Genomic DNA, 22,332 nt, shown 5'->3' on the forward strand with positions numbered 1-22,332 from the left:
GTACAGTGAGGGATATGTAAATGAAAGTGATATACTGGATGTGTTTTGAAAGCACTATTCAAGAGTTATTTTTAATAGATGTTCATTAAATGCTCCTAAAAATAAGATTCTAAATCAGATTATGTTATATAACTTGTAGCTACGCTTAAATTACAATTCTGTTCTTACTTAGCACCATGGTAACAGAGAAGTGTTATACAACAGAGCCATTTTCACAATGAAGCGTCATACTGTAGGCAGGCTGCTTTTGTGTCAAAGCAATGAGTTCCTGATTAAAAAGATGTACGTTACATTCTGTATCTTGTGAAACCGCTATAACTACCTCTCCAAAACCTAATATTTGCCCCACCAGAGAAGAAGCATTGTCTTCTAAAAATTCTAGTTTTTAGTTTGAAATGTTCCTACCTACACAAGCACTTTGGTAAATTGCATCGTGTGCTACCTTGAACCAATCTTACCTGCCAGGCCCGTCTGGCTACTAAATTGCCAGCCTGTCAGATTAGAGTAGAAAAGGCTAGTTCCTTTAATGTCATATTAGCATAATACAGCGTATTGACTTTTGTCTTTCCTCAATGTCTAATATAATCACTGGGCCAGAGACTCAGCGGCTGAGCAAGAGAAAGCTAATGGGAAAGATAAGTCCTATGAAAATAGCCAAACATAATGCCACAACTGACGTATATTCACCCTATTTTTAAATAAAAATGATGTTTACCTTCATTTAACCTGGTAGGCCAGTTGAGAACAACTGCAACCTGGCCAAGATAAAGTTTCACATGGGATAAACGATCGTACAGTCAATAACACAGTAGAAAAATCTGTATACAATGTGAGCATATGAAGGAAGGAGGTGAGGATATAAATAGGCCAATAGTGGTGAAGTAATTACAATTTAACAATTTACACTGGAGTGATATATGTCCAGATGAGGATGTGCAGGTAGACATACTGGTTTGCAAAAGAGCAGAAAAACAAAAACAAATATGGGGATGAGGTAGGTAGTTGGTTGGATGGGCTATTTACAGATGGGCTGTGTACAGCTGCAGCGATCGGGAAGCTGCTCTGACAGCTGACTCTTAAAGAGTGAGGGAGATAATAGTCTCCAACTTCAGTGATTTTTGCAATTCGTTCCAGTCATTGGCAGCAGAGAACTGGAAGGAAAGGCGGCCAAAGTAGGTGTTGGCTTTGGGGATGACCAGTGAAATATACCTGCTGGAGCGCGTGCTACGGGTGGGTGTTGCTATGGTGACCAGTGAGCTGAACAAAGGCGGAGCTTTACTTAGCAACGACTAATAGATGACCTGGAGACAGTGGGTTTGGCGATGAATATGTAGCGAGGACCAGCCAACGAGAGAATACAGGTCGCAGTGGTGGGTAGTATATGGGGCTTTGGTGACAAAACGGATGGCACTGTGATAGACTGAATCAATTTGCTGAGTAGAGTGTTGGAGGCTATTTTGTAAATGACATCGCCGAAGTCAAGGATCGGTAGGATGGTCAGTTTTACGAGGGTATGTTTGGCAGCATGAGTGAAGGAGGCTTTGTTGCGAAATAGGAAGCCGATTCTTGATTTAATTTTGCATTGGAGATGCTTAATGTGAGTCTGGAAGGAGAGTTTACAGTCTAGCCAGACAACTAGGTATTTATAGTTGTCCACATATTCTAAGTAAGAACCGTCCATAGTAATGATGCTAGTCGGGCGGGAGGGTGCGGGCAGCGATCGGTTGAAGAGCATACAGTTAATTTGACTAGCATTTAAGAGCAGTTGGAGGCCACGGAAGGAGTGTTGTATGGCGTTGAAGCTCGTTTGTTAACACAGTGTCCAAAGAAGGACCAGATGTATACAGAATGGTGTCGTCTGCGTAGAGGTGGATCAAAGAATCACCCTCAGCAAGAGCGACATCATTGATATATACTATGAGAAGTCTAGGGTTGAAACCGAAAGCGACATAGGGAATATACTGTAGTATCATGCCATGCATAATGTCTCCAATGATGAAAAATCACAATGGCGAGCTCTGAGTATATTAGTATATGGTAGAACTGAATTATTTAAATTCAAGGCATCAAATAGTAAGCATGTGGCATGGTTCAATACGGATTTGTGAAATTAAAGTATATTTGAGTAAAACAAATATTTTCAGCCTCAGTTCGTAGTAGCAACTACTATCACACATCACAGTCAGTAGCTGAATAACTGGCTGGAGTTTTAGTGGGTAGCTAGTGTCTAGTATCAGTCAGTAGCTGAATAACTGGCTGGAGTTTTAGTGGGTAGCCTAGTGTCTAGTATCAGTCAGTAGCTCAATAACTGGCTGGAGTTTTAGTGGGTAGCCTAGTGTCTAGTATCAGTCAGTAGCTGAATAACTGGCTGGAGTTTTAGTGGGTAGCCTAGTGTCTAGTATCAGTCAGTAGCTGAATAACTGGCTGGAGTTTTAGTGGGTAGCCTAGTGTCTAGTATCAGTCAGTAGCTGAATAACTGGCTGGAGTTTTAGTGGGTAGCCTAGTGTCTAGTATCAGTCAGTAGCTGAATAACTGGCTGGAGTTTTAGTGGGTAGCCTAGTGTCTAGTATCAGTCAGTAGCTGAATAACTGGCTGGAGTTTTAGTGGGTAGCCTAGTGTCTAGTATCAGTCAGTAGCTGAATAACTGGCTGGAGTTTTAGTGGGTAGCCTAGTGTCTAGTATCAGTCAGTAGCTCAATAACTGGCTGGAGTTTTAGTGGGTAGCCTAGTGTCTAGTATCAGTCAGTAGCTGAATAACTGGCTGGAGTTTTAGTGGGTAGCCTAGTGTCTAGTATCAGTCAGTAGCTGAATAACTGGCTGGAGTTTTAGTGGGTAGCCTAGTGTCTAGTATCAGTCAGTAGCTGAATAACTGGCTGGAGTTTTAGTGGGTAGCCTAGTGTCTAGTATCAGTCAGTAGCTCAATAACTGGCTGGAGTTTTAGTGGGTAGCCTAGTGTCTAGTATCAGTCAGTAGCTGAATAACTGGCTGGAGTTTTAGTGGGTAGCCTAGTGTCTAGTATCAGTCAGTAGCTGAATAACTGGCTGGAGTTTTAGTGGGTAGCTAGTGTCTAGTATCAGTCAGTAGCTGAATAACTGGCTGGAGTTTTAGTGGGTAGCCTAGTGTCTAGTATCAGTCAGTAGCTGAATAACTGGCTGGAGTTTTAGTGGGTAGCTAGTGTCTAGTATCAGTCAGTAGCTGAATAACTGGCTGGAGTTTTAGTGGGTAGCCTAGTGTCTAGTATCAGTCAGTAGCTCAATAACTGGCTGGAGTTTTAGTGGGTAGCCTAGTGTCTAGTATCAGTCAGTAGCTGAATAACTGGCTGGAGTTTTAGTGGGTAGCCTAGTGTCTAGTATCAGTCAGTAGCTGAATAACTGGCTGGAGTTTTAGTGGGTAGCCTAGTGTCTAGTATCAGTCAGTAGCTGAATAACTGGCTGGAGTTTTAGTGGGTAGCCTAGTGTCTAGTATCAGTCAGTAGCTGAATAACTGGCTGGAGTTTTAGTGGGTAGCCTAGTGTCTAGTATCAGTCAGTAGCTGAATAACTGGCTGGAGTTTTAGTGGGTAGCCTAGTGTCTAGTATCAGTCAGTAGCTGAATAACTGGCTGGAGTTTTAGTGGGTAGCCTAGTGTCTAGTATCAGTCAGTAGCTGAATAACTGGCTGGAGTTTTAGTGGGTAGCCTAGTGTCTAGTATCAGTCAGTAGCTCAATAACTGGCTGGAGTTTTAGTGGGTAGCCTAGTGTCTAGTATCAGTCAAGGGTCATAGTCATTTCAACCATTCAGGGATGATGTAGGAGAAACTGGTACACACACACACATATATACACTCAAACACACACTCACACACCAGCAGCCCTCCGCTCTTCGTGATGTATCATCCAGTTGAGACAGACTGAGTAATGTTCAGGGGGCCGACAGTGACAGAGAGAGAAACTGCTTTGGTCAGGGAGAAGGCCAGTGTTTGTCATCACTCGCTCTCTCCCTCTGTTTCAGTTCATCATTGAAAAATAGACGGGGCCGGGGGTTTGGGGGGTGTATGTATGTGTGTGCTGTGATAGATAGATAGTGGTCACTCTCTTTTTCCTCATCTCTTCTTTCTTTTTCTTTGTCTTTGAAGCAAAAGGCGAGAGGACTGGGAAGAGTCGATATTCGTCCGGCACAAGGAGTCAGGGTACCGGTTGAGGGACAACGTCCATTTCCATATGTACATCAGCACGTCGCCCTGCGGAGACGCTCGCCTCAACTCGCCCTACGAAATCACCACGGACCGTAAGACAGACTCTCTATCCATCTTCATCTCTCTCATTATCTCTCGTTTATTTTCGCTCCCTCCCTCTCTCCTGTCTTCCTCGTGGTTTGGAGTCTTTTTCCCCTTTACCAGAGTTTTTCTTTTTTTTTTTAAGGGATCATCTTCTGCCGGCTGATATGTTGAAAGCGACTGCTCTGCTTTTGTCAGACGCTGTCAGAAAACTGGCATCCCTTTCATGTCACATTACATCCACAGGCCTTTCAGACTGCCAAGCCACTGTGCTGAACAGATGACATTTTAATGCTTACTCCATAAAAAAAATGTATATTCATTTAGATGGCGACGGCTGGCATTCGTTTTTATGTGTGACTTACAGGGTTAGCAATGTAATCTGCTTGGCAGTTTTCCATCAAAAATATTTCCCCTCCTTTTTTCTCTTGGACAGATCTATTCAGCACTGTAGCCATGCTGCTGGTGTATCATTATATTGACGTGGAGGTTTTCTTACACACACACACACACACACACACACACACACACACACACACACACACACACACACACACACACACACACACACACAAACACACACACACTAAAATGAAGGGAAAAAAAAACATTTGAGGAGGCAAATGAATCACGCCAGTATGAAAGGAACTGAGAGACTGTCTCCCTGGAAAGCTTTTGAACTTCACTTTCTTGGTCATTAAACCTTTTAAATGTTCATCAATCAGCTTTTACAGATTAGAAAATGACTTATGCAGAAGGGGCTCCCATAATACCTTTCTCTGCCTTTTCCTCAATACTTTAGAGGGGAACTCAAGGCTTAACTTTAACTTCATTGCAGAGAGAGAGAGAGAGAGAGAGAGAGAGAGAGAGAGAGAGAGAGAGAGAGAGAGAGAGAGAGAGAGAGAGAGAGAGAGAGAGAGAGAGAGAGAGAGAGAGAGAGAGAGAGAGAGAGAGAGAGAGAGAGAGAGAGAGAGAGAGAGAGAGAGAGAGAGAGAGAGAGAGAGAGAGAGAGAGAGAGAGAGAGAGAGAGAGAGAGAGAGAGAGAGAGAGAGAGAGAGAGAGAGAGAGAGAGAGAGAGTAGTGGATCTGTAGTGGAGAACTACTTGGCTAAGGGTTTAAAATCATTGCCCCTTTTGGTTGATTTCCATATGGGATGGATATAAGGTGGAATTTCAGGCAATAGTGACGTTCAGAACATAGAGACACAAAGTTAGGCATGATCATGTGTGCTACATACTGAATTGAAACAGTCAGATACACTGACATGTATGAGTGAATCAATTAACACACACACAGACACACAAATAAGACTGACCGTCCGGCTCTGATCTGTTCCCAGTGCACAGCAGCAGACACCTGCTGAAGAAGTTCCACAGCCACCTGAGGACCAAGATCGAGTCCGGGGAGGGGACCCTGCCTGTGAGGTCCTCCAGAGGGGCAGTCCAGACCTGGGACGGGGTACTGCAAGGGGAACAGCTCATCACCATGTCCTGCACAGACAAGATCACAAGGTTAGATCATCACAAACACACCATCAGTGTCATTACCATGAAAACACACTTTTCCCCTCCCATGTCGAATTTTAGGACCTGCTATGTCATCAAAGGTAAAGCATATATGATCTGCCTATATGACATTTCAGAGGATAGGATGAACATGGTTGAATCAACAGACAGACAGTCATAGCCAGAGGTAAAGCAAAACAGTGGAAGTCAGAAAGTAAAGGGCGATGTTCACAGAGGCCAAACTCTGAGTAATCCACACGCTCCACAGACAGGAACGAAGACACAGCCGTCTATTGATCTGAGGGCTATCTTTATTGGTGGATTACCTTTTTATGAAAACACATGATCCCTGTTTAAACAGAGCATTTAAAAATATGGCTTTATTGACGACAGAGAAGGGTTGGGATTGGTCTGGTATTTACTCTGTGTGTGGTGGATAAATCTCTTCCCAAGAGCATGAGACAGAACAGGAGCAGGGAGCCGGAGATGTCTGTCAGTCAGTCAGTCAGTCAGTCAGTCAGTCAGTCAGTCAGTGATTTGTGTTGTTGATTTTTCTCCTGTTGACTGAATGATGCTTATTTTCCGTATGAGTTTGCATAGGATAATCCTACACTAATTTGTTCATGTAGGGATCGTCCATTGTTTGAATCCACTGACCCTTAAACTACCTACCTACTATCTAAGACCTCCTGGTCTTAGATTGCCTAGTGCACTACAGGGAATAGGATGCCATTTGGGACAACCATGATCTTTAACAGTCTTTAACAGTACACCCACAGTACAGTGAATAAGGGCTGCTACCTCGGCTGTGTGATATTCCTCCACCACCTACCCAGTCAGAGGGTTCTGCGATCTGACATGAGGGGAGAGAAGGTAGTAGTGTATCGAAAGCTTAAGTAAATGTTCAGGGGGATTTTTTTTTTATTCACCACTAGTGTGTTTTTTTTGGAGGCATCTTTTGACAGCCACGAATGATCTCCTTGTTCTCGATGCGGTGGTTGAAGAAAGGGGTGTTACATTAAATCTCTTGTTCTCACCCTGTCTCTTTCCACCGGGAGGTGAGAGCATGAGTGTCCACACATTAGCTGTATTATCTCACTCAACTAGGGAGAGATGTGGCGATGGCAGCTAGCAGCACTGTTTCCCTACAATTCTCCCAATATTTGGAGGCTAATTGGTGCTGCTAGCTTATAGGATACAACAACATCTGCCTGGCCATACCTGCCTATGATCTTGATACATAAAGTTAACTGCCAAAATAAAGGAAACACCAACATAAAGTGTCTTAATAGGGCATTGGGGCACCACGAGCCAGAACAGATTCAATACACCTTGTCATATATTCTACAGTGTCTGGCACTCTGATGGATGTGACACGAGAAATTCCATAATTTGGTGTTTTGTTGACGGTGGTGGTAAACGCTGTCTCAGTCGCCACTCCAGAATCTCCCATATTGTAAGTGTCCAATTGGGTTGAGATCTGGTGACTGAGACACACACACACACACACACACACACACACACACACACACACACACACACACACACACACACACACACACACACACACACACACACACATATGAATGACTTAATCAACTCAGAAACCACACCTGTGTGGAAGCACCTGCTTTCAATATACTTTGTATCCCTCATTTACTCAAGTGTTTCCTTAATTTTGGCAGTATCTTGCTCACTCAGACTAACTAGTCTCTTAGCAGAGATGTCTTAAGCCATAGAAATAGTATTACTAAAACAGACATGCCCAAATCAGTGGACCGGCGGCCATATTGAGTGTACCCTTGAGTATACCATTCAAATGATCAGGGTCAGTTGTCCATTCTAGTCATTATATTTCTATGTAATGATTTTATTTGACACTTTATGTGCAGCGAGCAGGGAGGGTTAGGCCCTCGACTAGCTAGCTACAGATACACTATGTGACCAAAATTATGTGGACACCTGCTCGTCGAACATCTCATTCCAAAATCATGGGCATTAATATGGAGTTGGTCCCCCCTTTGCTGTTGTTTCATGGGGTTGAGGTCAGGGCTCTTTGCAGGGCAGTCAAGTTCTTCCACCCCGATCCTGACAAACCCTTTCTGTATGGACCTCACTTTGTGCACAGGGGCATTGTCATGCTGAAACTGGAAAGGGCCTTCCCCAAATTGTTGCCACAAATTTGGAAGCACAGAATCATCTAGAGTGTCATTGTATTCTGAAGTGTTAAGATTTCCCTTCACTGGAACTAAGGGGCCTAGCCCGAACCATGAAAAACTGCCCCAGACCATTTTTCCTCATCCACCAAACTTTACAGTTGGTACACGCATTTGGGCAGGTAGCATTCTGATGGCATCAGCCAAACAAAGATTTGTCCGTCGGACTGCCAGATAGTGAAGCGTGATTCATCACTCCAGAGAACTCATTTCCACTGCTCCAGAGCCCAATGGCTGTGAGCTTTACACCACACCAGCCAACACTTGGCATTGCGCATGGTGATCTTAGGCTTGTGTGCGGCTGCTCGGCCATAGAAACCCATTTCATGAACAGTTCTTGTGTTGACGTTGCTTCCAGAGGCAGTTTGGAACTCCGTAGTGAGTGTTGCAACCGATGGACAGACAATTTTTACGCGCTCGCACTTCAGCACTCGGCTGTCCCATTCTGTGAGCTTGTGTGGCCTACCACTTCGCGTCTGAGCCGTTGTTGCTCCTAAATATTTCCACTTCGCAATAACAGCCGTTACAGCTGCCTGGGGCTGCTCTAGCAGGGCAGAAATGAGACAAACGGACTTGTTAGAAAGGTGGCATCATATGATGGTGCCACGTTGAAAGTCACTGAGCTCTTCACTAAGGCCATTCTACTGCCAAATGTTGCTGTGGAGATTGCATGGCTGTGTGCTCGATTTTATACACCTGTCAGCAATGTGTGGCTGAAATAGCCAAATCCACTAATTTGAAAGGGTGTCCACATACTTTTGTATATATAGTGTATTCTGAGGTGGCTCTCCTCTTTCCCCCTGAAAGTGACCGTTAATCTGCCCAATATGATTCAGTTGGCCGGGGCTGGAGACGCAGCGATTACATCTGTCTAGGTCACCACCATAGGTGAAAGCAATTACTTGGCAAAAAATAGAGGGATACAACACGGCAGTCAGGGGAAAGGAAAAGGGGCATCCTACTTCCTTTCTTTCTTTCTTTCTTTCTTTCTTTCTTTCTTTCCACCAAGCTAGATACCGTCCGACACCCTTTCTCTCCCTCTCCACTCCTCTTCCTCCGTTTTATATTCTTGTAAATTATCCTTGGCTTCCACTGAAGTGAGTGGGTCAGTAAAGGCCTATATAATTAAGGTCAGGGTGAAAGAGAGAGGGATGAAGAGGGTGGAGTGAGAAAGAGAGAGAGGAGAGGGGGCTTTAGCCTTTTATCCTAGTGTAGCCATACTATTTGAGCTGTAAATAGACACATCCGAGGCGACGCCTGCCCTACTGCCACTGTCTGTTTGTCCCACAGTTACAAACCTTGTTGTATCCCTTCCTTCATCATATATCTCCCTCCATTCATTCGTCCCCCACTCCCTCATGTCATCATGTCTGTTTGCGTGGGCGTAAAGTTATGTTAGGGTAAATGAACCACCATGAAAGCTTTTTTTTTCATATTTTCTTTTAATCATCATTACTATCGCTGTCGTTATTGTGATCGTTCCTATTGTCATTATTGTTATCGTTAGTGTTTTTGAAAAAGCACAACAGGGTTGGGCACCTGATTGACCAGAGAGTGGATGTTTGATTAAGTCAATGACTTGTTTTAATTGAAGGGCCTAAATGGCTTTCATATGACTATGAACCTTTATCTTCCATTTGGATTTTATGTAGATGAACACATTACTTTAATGGTCTCCGTTTACGGAGAGGAAGAGGGAGGGATAGAAGGAGGGATAGAGAGAGGAAGGGGGAGAGGGAGGGAGTCTCCCCCTTTAAAAAACCATGCAACAGCCAGATGGCTGTCTTTTCTTGCATGAGATTAAAATATGTTTCTAATTCACAGCGTTGCTTCCTAGGTAAATTAATATTTCAAGCTAAATCATTTCTGTTTTGGTGGAAGTAGCAGGAGGGGAAAAGAGAGAATAGAGCTCTATCTTTTGTTTGGAAAAGGTAGGACAGATCCCACTAACAGATTGTGGTGGCGCAGGTACAGCCGGGGCGGCAGTTAGCGCAGTTTAGCGATTCTTGGAAAACGTCGATGTTAATTGACTGCTCGGGGAAGCAAAACACATAATGACTCATTATTAGTCATGAACAGGGATGCGAGAGGAAAAGATAATTGCAATTATTGCAGTCATGATAAAGATACATTGATTAACAAAAAGAACAATGGTGTAAAAATTAGCAACATAATGTTTGCCTCTGATTGCGCTTCTCATAAGTTCTTTAGTCCAATGCTTGTGTGAGTACTCAGCTAAACAACCCAGGTACACACAGAGGGCTTCTATATCTTTGTTCTCTTGCTCTGAAAGGAGGAAATCATTATAAACATGGTAATTATGCCCCATCCATTTGTTAATGTATTCTGGAAAATAGATTAGTCTAAACAGCAAATGACAAGGCAGTCTAGAGACATCTAGACCTTACTATCTCTCCACCATTCAGATCTGGGCTCAAATATTATTTGGAGTGACAGATGGGTGGGGTTTTCAGTTTTGCAACTAAATTCTTTGAAAATATTTCAAATAGTATTTGAAACCAGGTCTGCCACCAGTGTACAGTAGTACTATAGTACTATCGCAACATCAGTATTACTATCTCACCACCAGTATAGTATAATCTCACCACCAGTATAGTATCATCTCACCACCAGTATAGTATCACCTCACCACCAGTATAGTACTGCAGTATCTCACCACCAGTGTAGTATCATCTCACCACCAGTATAGTATAATCTCAACACCAGTATAGTATCATCTCACCACCAGTATAGTATAATCTCACCACCAGTATAGTATCATCTCACCACCAGTATAGTATCACCTCACCACCAGTATAGTACTGCAGTATCTCACCACCAGTGTAGTATCATCTCACCACCAGTATAGTACTGCAGTATCTCACCACCAGTGTAGTATCATCTCACCACCAGTATAGTATCACCTCACCACCAGTATAGTACTGCAGTATCTCACCACCAGTGTAGTATCATCTCACCACCAGTATAGTATATCTCACCACCAGTATAGTATCATCTCACCACCAGTATAGTATCATCTCACCACCAGTATAGTATCATCTCACCACCAGTATAGTATCATCTCACCACCAGTATAGTACTGCAGTATCTCACCACCAGTGTAGTATCATCTCACCACCAGTATAGTATCATCTCACCACCAGTATAGTATCATCTCACCACCAGTATAGTATCATCTCACCACCAGTATAGTATTGCAGTATCTCACCACCAGTATAGTATCATCTCACCACCAGTATAGTATCATGCACCACCAGTATAATCATCTCACCACCAGTGTAGTATCATCTCACCACCAGTATAGTATCATCTCACCACCAGTATAGTATCATCTCACCACCAGTATAGTATCATCTCACCACCAGTATAGTACTGCAGTATCTCACCACCAGTGTAGTATCATCTCACCACCAGTATAGTATCACCTCACCACCAGTATAGTACTGCAGTATCTCACCACCAGTGTAGTATCATCTCACCACCAGTATAGTATAATCTCACACCAGTATAGTATCATCTCACCACCAGTATAGTATCATCTCACCACCAGTATAGTATCATCTCACAACCAGTATAGTATTGCAGTATCTCACCACCAGTATAGTATCATCTCACCACCAGTATAGTACTGCAGTATCTCACCACCAGTGTAGTATCATCTCACCATCCGTATAGTATCATCTCACCACCAGTATAATATTATCTCACCACCAGTGTAGTATCATCTCACCACCAGTATAGTACTGCAGTATCACACCACCAGTAAGTATAGTATCATCTCACCACCAATATAGTACTGCAGTATCTCACCACTAGTATAGTATCATCTCACCACGAGTATAGTCTCATCTCACCAACAGTATAGTATCATCTCACCACCAGTATAGTACCATCTCACCACCAGTATAGTACTACAGCATCTCACCACCAGTATAGTACTATCTCACCAACAGTATAGGCCTATCTCACTACCAATATACTACTACTACAGTATCTCACCACCAATATAGTACTTTCTCAACACCGGTATAAGACTATCTCACCACCAGTATAGGACTATCTCACCACCAGTATAGTACTTTCACCACCAGTATAGTACTGCAACCACCAGTGTAGTATAAGACTATCTCACCACCAGTATAGTACTATCTCACCACCAGTATAGTACTTTCTCAACACAGTATATAAGACTATCTCACCACCAGTATAGTACTATCTCACCACCAGTATAGTACTTTCTCAACACCGGTATAAGACTATCTCACCACCAGTATAGTACTATCTCACCACCAGTATAGGACTATCTCACCACCAGTATCGGTATATAGTATCACACCACCAGTATAGTACTTCTCAACACCGGTATAGTACTATCTCACCACCAGTATAGCCTCACCTTGTTCGGCGGTATATTACTATCTCACCACCAGCTCGGCTTTCGACGTCACCGGTCTTCTAGCCATCATTGATCCTTTTTTCATTTTCCATTGGTTTTGTCTTGTCTTCCCACACACCTGTTTTCAATCCCATTCATTACCTGTTGTGTATTTAACCCTCTGTTTCCCCTCATGTCTTTGTCAGAGATTGATTTGTTGTCAGTGTAGTGTTATTGTTTGTATAGGTGCGCGTCAGGTCTTCGTACCCATGTTTTGTTTGTTTGTACATTTAATGTTATGGAGCATACTTGTGGAACTTTATTAAAAGACTCCATATTTACACTCCATTTGACTCTCCTGCGCCTGACTTCCCTGCCACCTATTACACCTATGCTTGACAGTATAGTACTACAGTATCTCACCACCAGTATAGTACTACATTATCTCACCGGTATATTACTATCTCACCACCAGTATAGGACAATCTCACCACCAGTATAGAACTATCACACCACCAGTATATTACTATCTCACCACCAGTATAGTACAATCTCACCACCAGTATATTACTATCTCACCACCAATATAGTACTATCTTACCACCAGTATAGGACAATCTCACCACCAGTATAGTACTATCTCATCACCAGTATAGTACTATCTCACCACCAGTATAGTACTATCTCACCACCAGTATAGTACTATCTCACCACCAGTATAGGACAATCTCACCACCAGTATAGAACTATCACACCACCAGTATAGGACTATCTCACCACCAGTATATTTCTATCTCACCACCAGTATAGTACTATCTCACCACCAGTATAGGACAATCTCACCACCAGTATAGAACTATCACACCACCAGTATAGGACTATCTCACCACCAGTATAGTACTACCACCAGTATCTCACTCACCCAGTATAGTACTATCTCACCACCAGTATAGTACTATCTCACCACCAGTATAGTACTTTCTCACCACCAGTGTAGTACTATCTCACCACCAGTATATTACTATCTCACCACCAGTATAGGACTATCTCACCACCAGTATATTACTATCACACCACCAGTATAGGACTATCTCACCACCAGTATAGTACTCCCTCACCATCAGTATATTAAATTAATATATCTCCACAAGTACAGTACTATCTCACCACCAGTATAGTACTCTCTCACCACCAGTATAGTACTATCTCACCACCAGTATAGGCCTATCTCACCACCAGTATAGTACTATCTCACCACCAGTATAGGCCTATCTCACCACCAGTATAGTACTATCTCACCACCAGTATAGGCCTATCTCACCACCAGTATAGTAATACAATATCTCAGCACTGGTATAGGCCTATCTCACGACCAGTATAGTACTACAACATCTCACCCACCAGTATACAACTATTTCACCACCAGTATAGAACTATCTCACCACCAGTATATTACTGTCTCACCACCACTATATTTCTATCTCACCACCAGTATGTTACTCTCTCACCACCGGTATAGTACTATCTCACCACCAGTGTATAACTATCTCACCACCAGTATAGTACTACAGTATCTTAACACCAGTATTACTATCTCACCACTTGTATAATACTACAGTATCTCACCACCAATATAGTACTCCCTCACCACCAGTATATTACTATCTCACCACCAGTATATTAGTATCTCTCACCACAGGTATAGTACTACAGTATCTCACCACCAGTTTAGTACTCTCACCAACAGTCATCTCACCACCAGTATATTTCTATCTCACCACCAGTATAGTATACCTATCTCACCACCAGTATAGTACTACAAAATCTCACCCCACCTCAGTATATAACTATCTCACCCACCAGTATAGTTACTGTCTCACCACCACTATATTTCTATCTCACCACCAGTATATTACTCTCTCACCACCAGTATATTACTATCTCACCACCAGTATAGTACTATCTCACCACCAGTATATTAGTATCTCACCACCAGTATATTACTATCTCACCACCAGTATATTACTATCTCACCACCAGTATATTACTATCTAACCACCAGTATATTACTATCTCACCACCAGTATATTACTATTTCACCACCAGTATAGAACTATCTCACCACCAGTATATTCCTGTCTCACCACCACTATATTTCTATCTCACCACCAGTATGTTACTCTCTATAGTACTACCACCACCAGTGTATAGTACTATCTCACCACCAATATAGTACTCCCTCACCACCAGTATAGTACTATCTCACCACCAGTATCTCACCACCAGTATATTAGTATCTCACCACCAGTATATTACTATCTCACCACCAGTATATTACTATCTCACCACCAGTATATTACTATCTAACCACCAGTATATTACTATCTCACCACCAGTATAGTACTATCTTACCACCATTATAGGCCTATCTCACCACAAGCATGATAAATTAATATCTCACCACAAGTACAGTACTGTCTCACCACCAATATAGTACTCCCTCACCACCAGTACAGTACTACAGTATCTCACCACCAGTATAGTACTATCTCACCACCAGTATATTACTCCCTCACCACCAGTATAGTACTACAGTATCTCACCAACATTATAGTACTCCCTCACCACCAGTATAGTACTATCTCACCACCAGTATAGTACTATCTCACCACCAGTATAGTGCTATCTCACCACCAGTATAGTACTATCTCACCCCCAGTATAGTACTATCTCACCACCAGTATAGTACTTTCTCACCAGCAGTATAGTACTTTCTCACCAACAGTATAGGCCTATCTCACCACCACTATTTTCCTATCTCACCACCACACTTCTGTGCAACAGATGCAGACAGGATTAGAGCTTTATTGATTATGTGTCACTCGTGGATCTTCCTCAACAAACTCAGAGGTGATTGCCCTTGTCCCTGGTCCTCGAGAAAGAAAAGCACACCTGTAAGCACAAACCCGCTAGAAGTGCATTAACCCTGATGTCAATGTTGAATATATGAATGATAATATCTGGGTGCCTGTAATGAGTGATAATGCTCTGACCTTTGTTGAGTGTGTGTGTGTGTCACCATTTGTTCCCTATCTTGTCACGTCCTTTGGCCAGATAATGATCAGATTGTCTCTGTTCATCACTGATTCTCCTTCTGTCTCCCCTCTCTCCCCCCTCTCTTTTCTCCCCTCTCTTCATCTTCTCCCATCTCCCCTCTCCTCTCTTTTCTCCCCTTTCTCCTCTCCTCTATCTTCTCCCATCTCCCCCATTTCTCCTCTCCTCTATCTTTCCCATCTCCCCTTTCTCCCCTTTCTCCTCTCCTCTATCTTCTCCCATCTCCCCTCTCCTCTCTTTTCTCCCATTTCTCCTCTCCTCTATCTTCTCCCATCTCCTCCCCTCTCTCCCCTTTCTCCTCTGCTCTTTCTCTCCCATTTCTCCTCTCCTCTCTCTTCTCCTTCTCCCATCTCCCATCTCCTCTCTTTTCTCCCCTTTCTCCTCTCCTCTATCTTCTCCCATCTCCCCTCTCCTCTCTTTTCTCCCCTTTCTCCTCTCCTCTATCTTCTCCCATCTCCCCCCCTCTCTTTTCTCCCCTTTCTCCTCTGCTCTATCTTCTCCCATCTCCCCTCTCCTCTCTTTCTCCCCTTTCTCCTCTCCTCTATCTTCTCCCATCTCCCCCCTCTCTTTTCTCCGCTTTCTCCTCTATCTCCTCTCCTCTCTCTTCTCCCCTTTCTCCTCTGCTCTATCTTCTCCCATCTCCCCTCCTCTCTTTTCTCCCCTTTCTCCTCTCCTCTATCTTCTCCCATCTCCCCTCCCCTCTCTTCTCCCCTTTCTCCTCTCCTCTATCTTCTCCCATCTCCCCTCCCCTCTCTTTTCTCCCCTTTATCTTCTCCCATTTCCCCTCTACTTTCTTTTCTCCCTTTTCTCCTCCCCTTTCTCCTCTCCTCTATCTTCTCCCATATCCCCTCCCCTCTCTTTTCTCCCCTTTCTCCTCTCCTCTATCTTCTCCCCTCTCCTCTCTTTTCTCCCCTTTCTCCTTCTTCTCTTTACCTTTCCTCTCTTTCCTCCTCTCTCCCCCCTCTCTCTCTCTCCTCTCCTTGCTCTCTCTCTCATCTCCCCCTCTCCTTTCCTGTAGATGGAACGTCCTGGGACTGCAGGGGGCATTGTTGAGTCACTTTGTGGAGCCGGTGTACCTCCACAGTCTGACGGTGGGCAGCCTCAGACACCCGGGTCACTTCAACAGGGTGATGAGTCAGAGACTGGAGTGCCTCGGACCGCTGCCTGCCACTTACAGACGCAACCAGCCTCTTCTTAGTGGTAAGAGAAACAGACAGACAGACAGACAGACAGACAGACAGACAGACAGACAGACAGACAGACAGAGACAATGCAACGCTATACAAAATGTATCATGATGATCGTTTTAACTTTGGATATGTTTTTGGATAACAGTGTGTTCACCCTCCATACACACTGAGGTAGGTCGTGCACATTACTCATGAAGGGCATTTTCCCTCTCTAAAGATCCCCAGTGCCACAGAACTCTGGGTAATTAGGTGTCATAAGGATGAATATTTTTACAGCTCCATCATCATCAGGAGTGATTATTGTACAGAAGGACCTTTAGTGATGATGGTCATAATGAATTTATCATTGAACAACCAAGAACACTGTAGAGTCACTTGGAAGTTGTCTGAAGTATTAAGTTAGGTATTGAAGACAGTCCCCACGTAAAGGACATAGTATGTCTCCATAAGATAATTGTTCCTTCTGCTCGAAATGTGAATGTTTTGCTCAAAGGTTGACATAAATTCTTTGAGAAATGTTTCTCTTTCATTTCATCGTTGTTGACAAAGGGCAGAATGGTGACCTTTACCTTGGACAAGCAGACCCTCAAAACAAAACAGACGTGGCCACAGACATCTGCCACAAGCATTCTGCCTGTCATTCTAGACATCCTTCTGAGTGTGTTTCAAGTTTTATTAGTCCCGTGTACCGGATGCGCATGGTATACACCGTCCAACGAAGTGCTTACTTGCAGGTGCCTTCTCGACAGTGCAACAACAATAAGAAATAAGAAAAGATAAGAATATGAACATGAAGTAAAAAGCAGAATAAAAGTAGAATAAACCAGAGCGGGTCTGGATACAGAATTCAAAATAATGTCACAGGTCTGGGTCGGATCTGTTATGATTGTCACGGGACAATTGTGACTGACTGATCCGAACGTAGTCGAGAGAGAGAGAGAGAGACATTTGATCATTTATGCTACTGCTCTTGCTTTTCGCGAGAGTGGAGTGTGGCTGCTTGTAGCTTGTTGTTACCCAATCATAAGTCATCAAAGCTGCAATGGGCTACAGTCATAGAGCCTCCGTGTGTGGCAAAAGTTAGGAGATATCTCATCAATGGAAGATGGAATTCAAATGAAGGGGAAGGATAGGCTACAACGACCAAGAGTCAACAGGTAGGCTGCGACTTAATATTCTGAATGGAGTTGTTGTTATTTGTAACTGTTGGATGAGAAATTGCATGCACTGCAGCCTCAATTAGCCTAGCTAGCTAACGTTAGCTATTTTAACTAGCTTCTCCCGGTTTGATGCAGTCAAGACAGATACAAAGTCATAATATTTTAAGCTACTTTATTAACTGGTGCTGATAACGCGTGAGAGGAGGGAGAGAGGTGTGAGGGAGGGGCTGCCCTGTGAGCGAGTGACACAGGGAGCAGGGAGGGAGAGACGAGAGACAGCAACCAACCAATTGACTCGCGTAGACTAATAGGTGCCATAGCTAGGTTACTTATCATCAAACATTATTTTTTTCTGCTGCTTCCCTCACTCGGATCAGACCTGGTCTGGATCCGACCATGTCTACATACGGAATGGGTCTAGTTGTTCTCTGGTCCGTTCGGAACGGGTCTCTATATTTAAATAAAAAATAAAAAATTTAAAAAAAGTATTTATGCAGATCTGGTCCGGGTGGGAAAGCCCCAGGTCCACTTCAACTTTTTGGACCCGTGAAGACTTCTAGTTGGAGCGGTAGGCAAATTGGAGTGGGTCCAGTGTGCCTGGCATGCTGGCCCTGATGTGGGCAATGACCAGACTCTCGAAGCACTTCACGATGACCGAGGTCATTTGGGAATGTCACTTTGTTTTTCTTGGGCACTGGGACAGTGTTGGTTTCCTAAAGTAGGTGGGGACTGCAGCCTGGGACGGGGACAAGTTGAAGATGTCCGAGAAGATACCCACCAGCTGGTTAGCACACATGCTGAGGATGCAGCCAGGAACACCATCTGGGCCAGCGGCTTTGTATTCACTTTTTTGAGAGTTTCCCTCACGTCTACCTCTGAGGGTGAAAGCACCTGGTCATCTGGAGCAGTCGAGAGTCTTCCTGGATGGCTCGGGAATTGTCTGCCTCGAAGAAAAGCATAGAACGTGTTAATCTTGTCTGGGAGGAAGGCTTCAATGGCCGCCGACTGCTGGTGTGTCTAAGACGTCGGCGCTGAGGAGGGCGCGCTTCTTGCCGGTTCCTGTTCGACTTAGCTTTTTTTTATGGCGATTAAGAAGAGGAAGGAAGCGGGGACTCCATGCTAGGCTGAAAAGACGGGCCTACACGGCCTCCTCTTCCTAGCATCCTGATGACTAATGTCCAATCGCTGGAAAATAAACTTTGTAAACTCAGTGCAAGGCTTAAATTGCAGACGGACATCAGGGAATGCTATGTCTATGTGTTTACTGGGACGTGGCTTTGTGTGTGTGTGCGTGCCTGCATGCGTGCGTGCGTGCGTGTATCTTTGCTGTCTGAACCATGGAGCCAGTAAAGGACAGGAGGAGGGCTGGGGGAGGAGGAGAGGAGAGGGGTCATTGGAGAGATGGCCCTACTCCAAATCAATGTAATCACAGCTCTTATCAGACAACCATTCATTGTGGAGGAGGGAGTGAGCAAAGAGGAGGTGGACGGAGAGGGGGAAAGAGAGAGAGAGAGAGAGAGAGAGAGAGAGAGAGAGAGAGAGAGAGGGAGGAATGGATGGTTCATTCCATTCACTCCCAGGGCCCATGCTCTCTCCTCCTCCACCCTCCCTCCACCTTTTCATTCATCCTGCCCTGATGAGATCCTCCACCATTGTGTCTGGGCCTCTTGTTCAGGGAAATGGCTGGGTTATTTTAAGTCCTGTCATATGAAAGGCTCTGGCTCTGACTGACTTCCCCAGGAGCTCTTATCACTGCCAACCAAATGACTCCACCTGCAGCAGAGAGCAGAGGGGACTAAATACATCAATGAGGTTGTCCTTCAAAAAGTCACCTGGATTTAACCAAACCGTTAGACACCACACTGGAGACACGGCCTGGAGTTACTTTTACTATTAGAGAGCGTTTACATTGTATCCTGCTTTGCCAGTGCTGCCTTTTGCCTCAATCACATTTAAGACTTTTCAATTGACATTTGTTCTTGGATGTGGCGTGGTCTAAAAACGTGTTGTCCCCTCCACCCTCACGGTCCTAAATTGCATGTATTCTGCGTTGCCGGTACTGCCTTTCGGCCTTGCTCACATTTTTGACTTCTCAGTTGTCCACTCAATATTAATGGCGCGTGTGCGTGCATGGCTCTAAGCAGTGGCCACAGAAATGGTTCTGGAAGTAATTGTAGCGTTAGTGGTGGTGGGTTTTTGATATGAATATTTACATTTTCCAGCTATTATAATTACTATACATCACATAACCACAGGTTTGAATTGGTCTACATCATGAGCTACCTGCAGAGCACTAACTAGAATAGAGAAACTGATCAAGACTTCACAGAAAAATCTAATTGGCTATTACAGAGACACACGAGTCAAGTCGATTGAAGGGATCAAATGAGGCATGAATAGAGGCAGTGTGATAAGAGAGAGAGAGGGAGAGAGATGGAGAGGGAGAGGAGGGGGGGAGAGGGAGAGGAGGGAGAGAGAGAGGGAGAGGAGGGAGAAAGAGAGAGAGAGGGGGGACAGGAAAAAGAGAGAGAGCAAGAGAGGGGGGAGTCTTTTGTTCAAAGAGGTGTGTCTCTGTAAGAGAAAGGAGGGATGATAATAAGGACTGGTGATTGTTATGTCGGCAGGCAATTCATTCCAGCTCTGAAAAGCTATAGAAAAGAAGGAAGAGAGGAATGAAAGACTGGTGAATGGAAGAGTGAAGATGGGAGGATGGGGGAATGAGTCTGCCACAGAGAAAGATGATCACTGAGAATATGTGTTAAATCTATTTTGTGTTATATCTCAGAATGCATGGCTTTGTTTCCATACAATTATATGACCAAGTCCTTTTTCTTAAGGTATCTTCATCAAAACTGATCCATCTACTAACTACTGCAATAGTAATAGCATGATTAATTATGAGCGATTCGATCATATCATTAATATGGACACTTGTCCAGACTTAAACATTTTATTCAAATGGAGATATATTATGGGTGCATCGTACATTGCATGAGTTCTTAGTTACCCCGTGTCAAGGTAAACATTCCTACTTGTATTTTCTACTTTGTTTCCACCAGTGCATAACTACATTATAATCAGTGTTGATGTCTTGACAATGCTGCTGGAGTGTCTATGTTTTTTTTTAGCTGCACTCGGCAGGGGCGCTAATTCCCTGTGTCCGTAGGGGGGGACTGGTTGTCACTTCTCTTGTTCTGTAACACTGGGTGCTAATTCATTGTACATGAAGTTTAGTGGCTGAGTCTCCTCTCCTCCTCCCATCCTCCTCCTCTTCCTCCTCCCCCTCCTTGCCCTTCTTCTCTCCTCACCATCCTCCTTTCTCAAAATCCTCCTCTTCACCTCATCTCTTCCTCATCCCATTTTCCTCCTCGCCACCTATCCTCCACCTCTCCCCCTACCCTCCACTGCTTTTCGTGCAGAGTGCTATCGGAGCGCTAGGCTAGCTAATTGGATGTGAGAGGCTGTGTCTGATTGAGGAGTCCAGTGAGGGACCTCAGTATCTCAGGCACAGTGTTTACCACAGAGATAGTGAAGCTTCAAACGCCCACGTTACATTATCCACGTCAACACGTTTCCCTTTAATGAAATGCACACTCACATGCTTAATAGACCCTCGGTCTTTCGTTTTCTTTCACTCTGTCTTTTCTCTCTCTCTCAATTTCAATTCAATTCAATTCAAGGGCTTTATTGGCATGGGAAACATGTGTTAACATTGCCAAAGCAAGTGAGGTAGACAACATACAAAGTGAATATATAAAGTGAAAAACAACAACTTTTCTCTCTCTCTCTTCCCCCCCTGTTTCCTATCCCTTTCTCCCTCTCTCTCTCACCCTGGTGTCTCCCTGTCTCTCGCTCTCTCTTCCGATCCCTCCCTCCCGTCTTCTCTCCCTCTCCCCCCAGTGTCTGTAACTGCTCTCTGAGGAGAGGGGCTGGGGTATGAACAGCTTGGAGATAGAGAACCAGGTTGACTAAGCTTTTGCACCACTGCAAACGTTGCATCTGTTCTTTGCTAGAGGGAGTTAACCACAAAAAAAAGTGAAAATGAAAAGCAAATGAAAGTATAAAGTTCAGGTTCGGGTGAAACAAACATACAGTCATTTCATGTTTCAGCTGTTTTTTGTCCTTCAGTTGTTGCATTAGTGTAAAAGTGTAGCAAACGTGTGCCTTGGCCTCTATTGTTAGCATCTTTTGAAAATCGGAAGGGCAGGGTACTTTTGGCCCATAGACTTGCCCATAACTTGCAAAGAGAGAGGGTGGAGCTCTTCATTCCAGTTCCGATCCTCGTTTTATCTCTTCTCAACGTGTATGGATCCAGAACTTAAAGGTAGACTCAGCGATATGACGTAGATGCCGAAAGTAAACAGCATAGTGGGTCAATTTCCGCAACGACAGCGTTGAAGCGCGGGGCTCAACTTCTCTGCTGTTTTGTTCCTGTGGCTCCCACGCTGTAACAGCGTGAAGCAATACCGTGCACATGCACCGACACCGTGACTGTGTGA

At 44.0% G+C, this 22,332-nt stretch overlaps 1 protein-coding gene across 1 annotated transcript in view; it reads left to right on the plus strand.

The window, feature by feature from the left end:
- Window positions 1-22,332, plus strand: part of adarb2 (adenosine deaminase RNA specific B2 (inactive)) — a 230,757-nt gene that overhangs the window by 202,889 nt on the left and 5,536 nt on the right. The window contains exons 6-8 of the mRNA XM_052483319.1: window positions 4,112-4,263; window positions 5,592-5,763; window positions 16,502-16,683. Coding sequence (XP_052339279.1) covers window positions 4,112-4,263; window positions 5,592-5,763; window positions 16,502-16,683 — 506 coding nt within the window. The remainder of the gene's footprint in view (window positions 1-4,111; window positions 4,264-5,591; window positions 5,764-16,501; window positions 16,684-22,332) is intronic.

Source organism: Oncorhynchus keta, chromosome 28 (genome assembly GCF_023373465.1).
Source record: "Oncorhynchus keta strain PuntledgeMale-10-30-2019 chromosome 28, Oket_V2, whole genome shotgun sequence".
NCBI classification, from domain to species: Eukaryota; Metazoa; Chordata; class Actinopteri; order Salmoniformes; family Salmonidae; genus Oncorhynchus; species Oncorhynchus keta.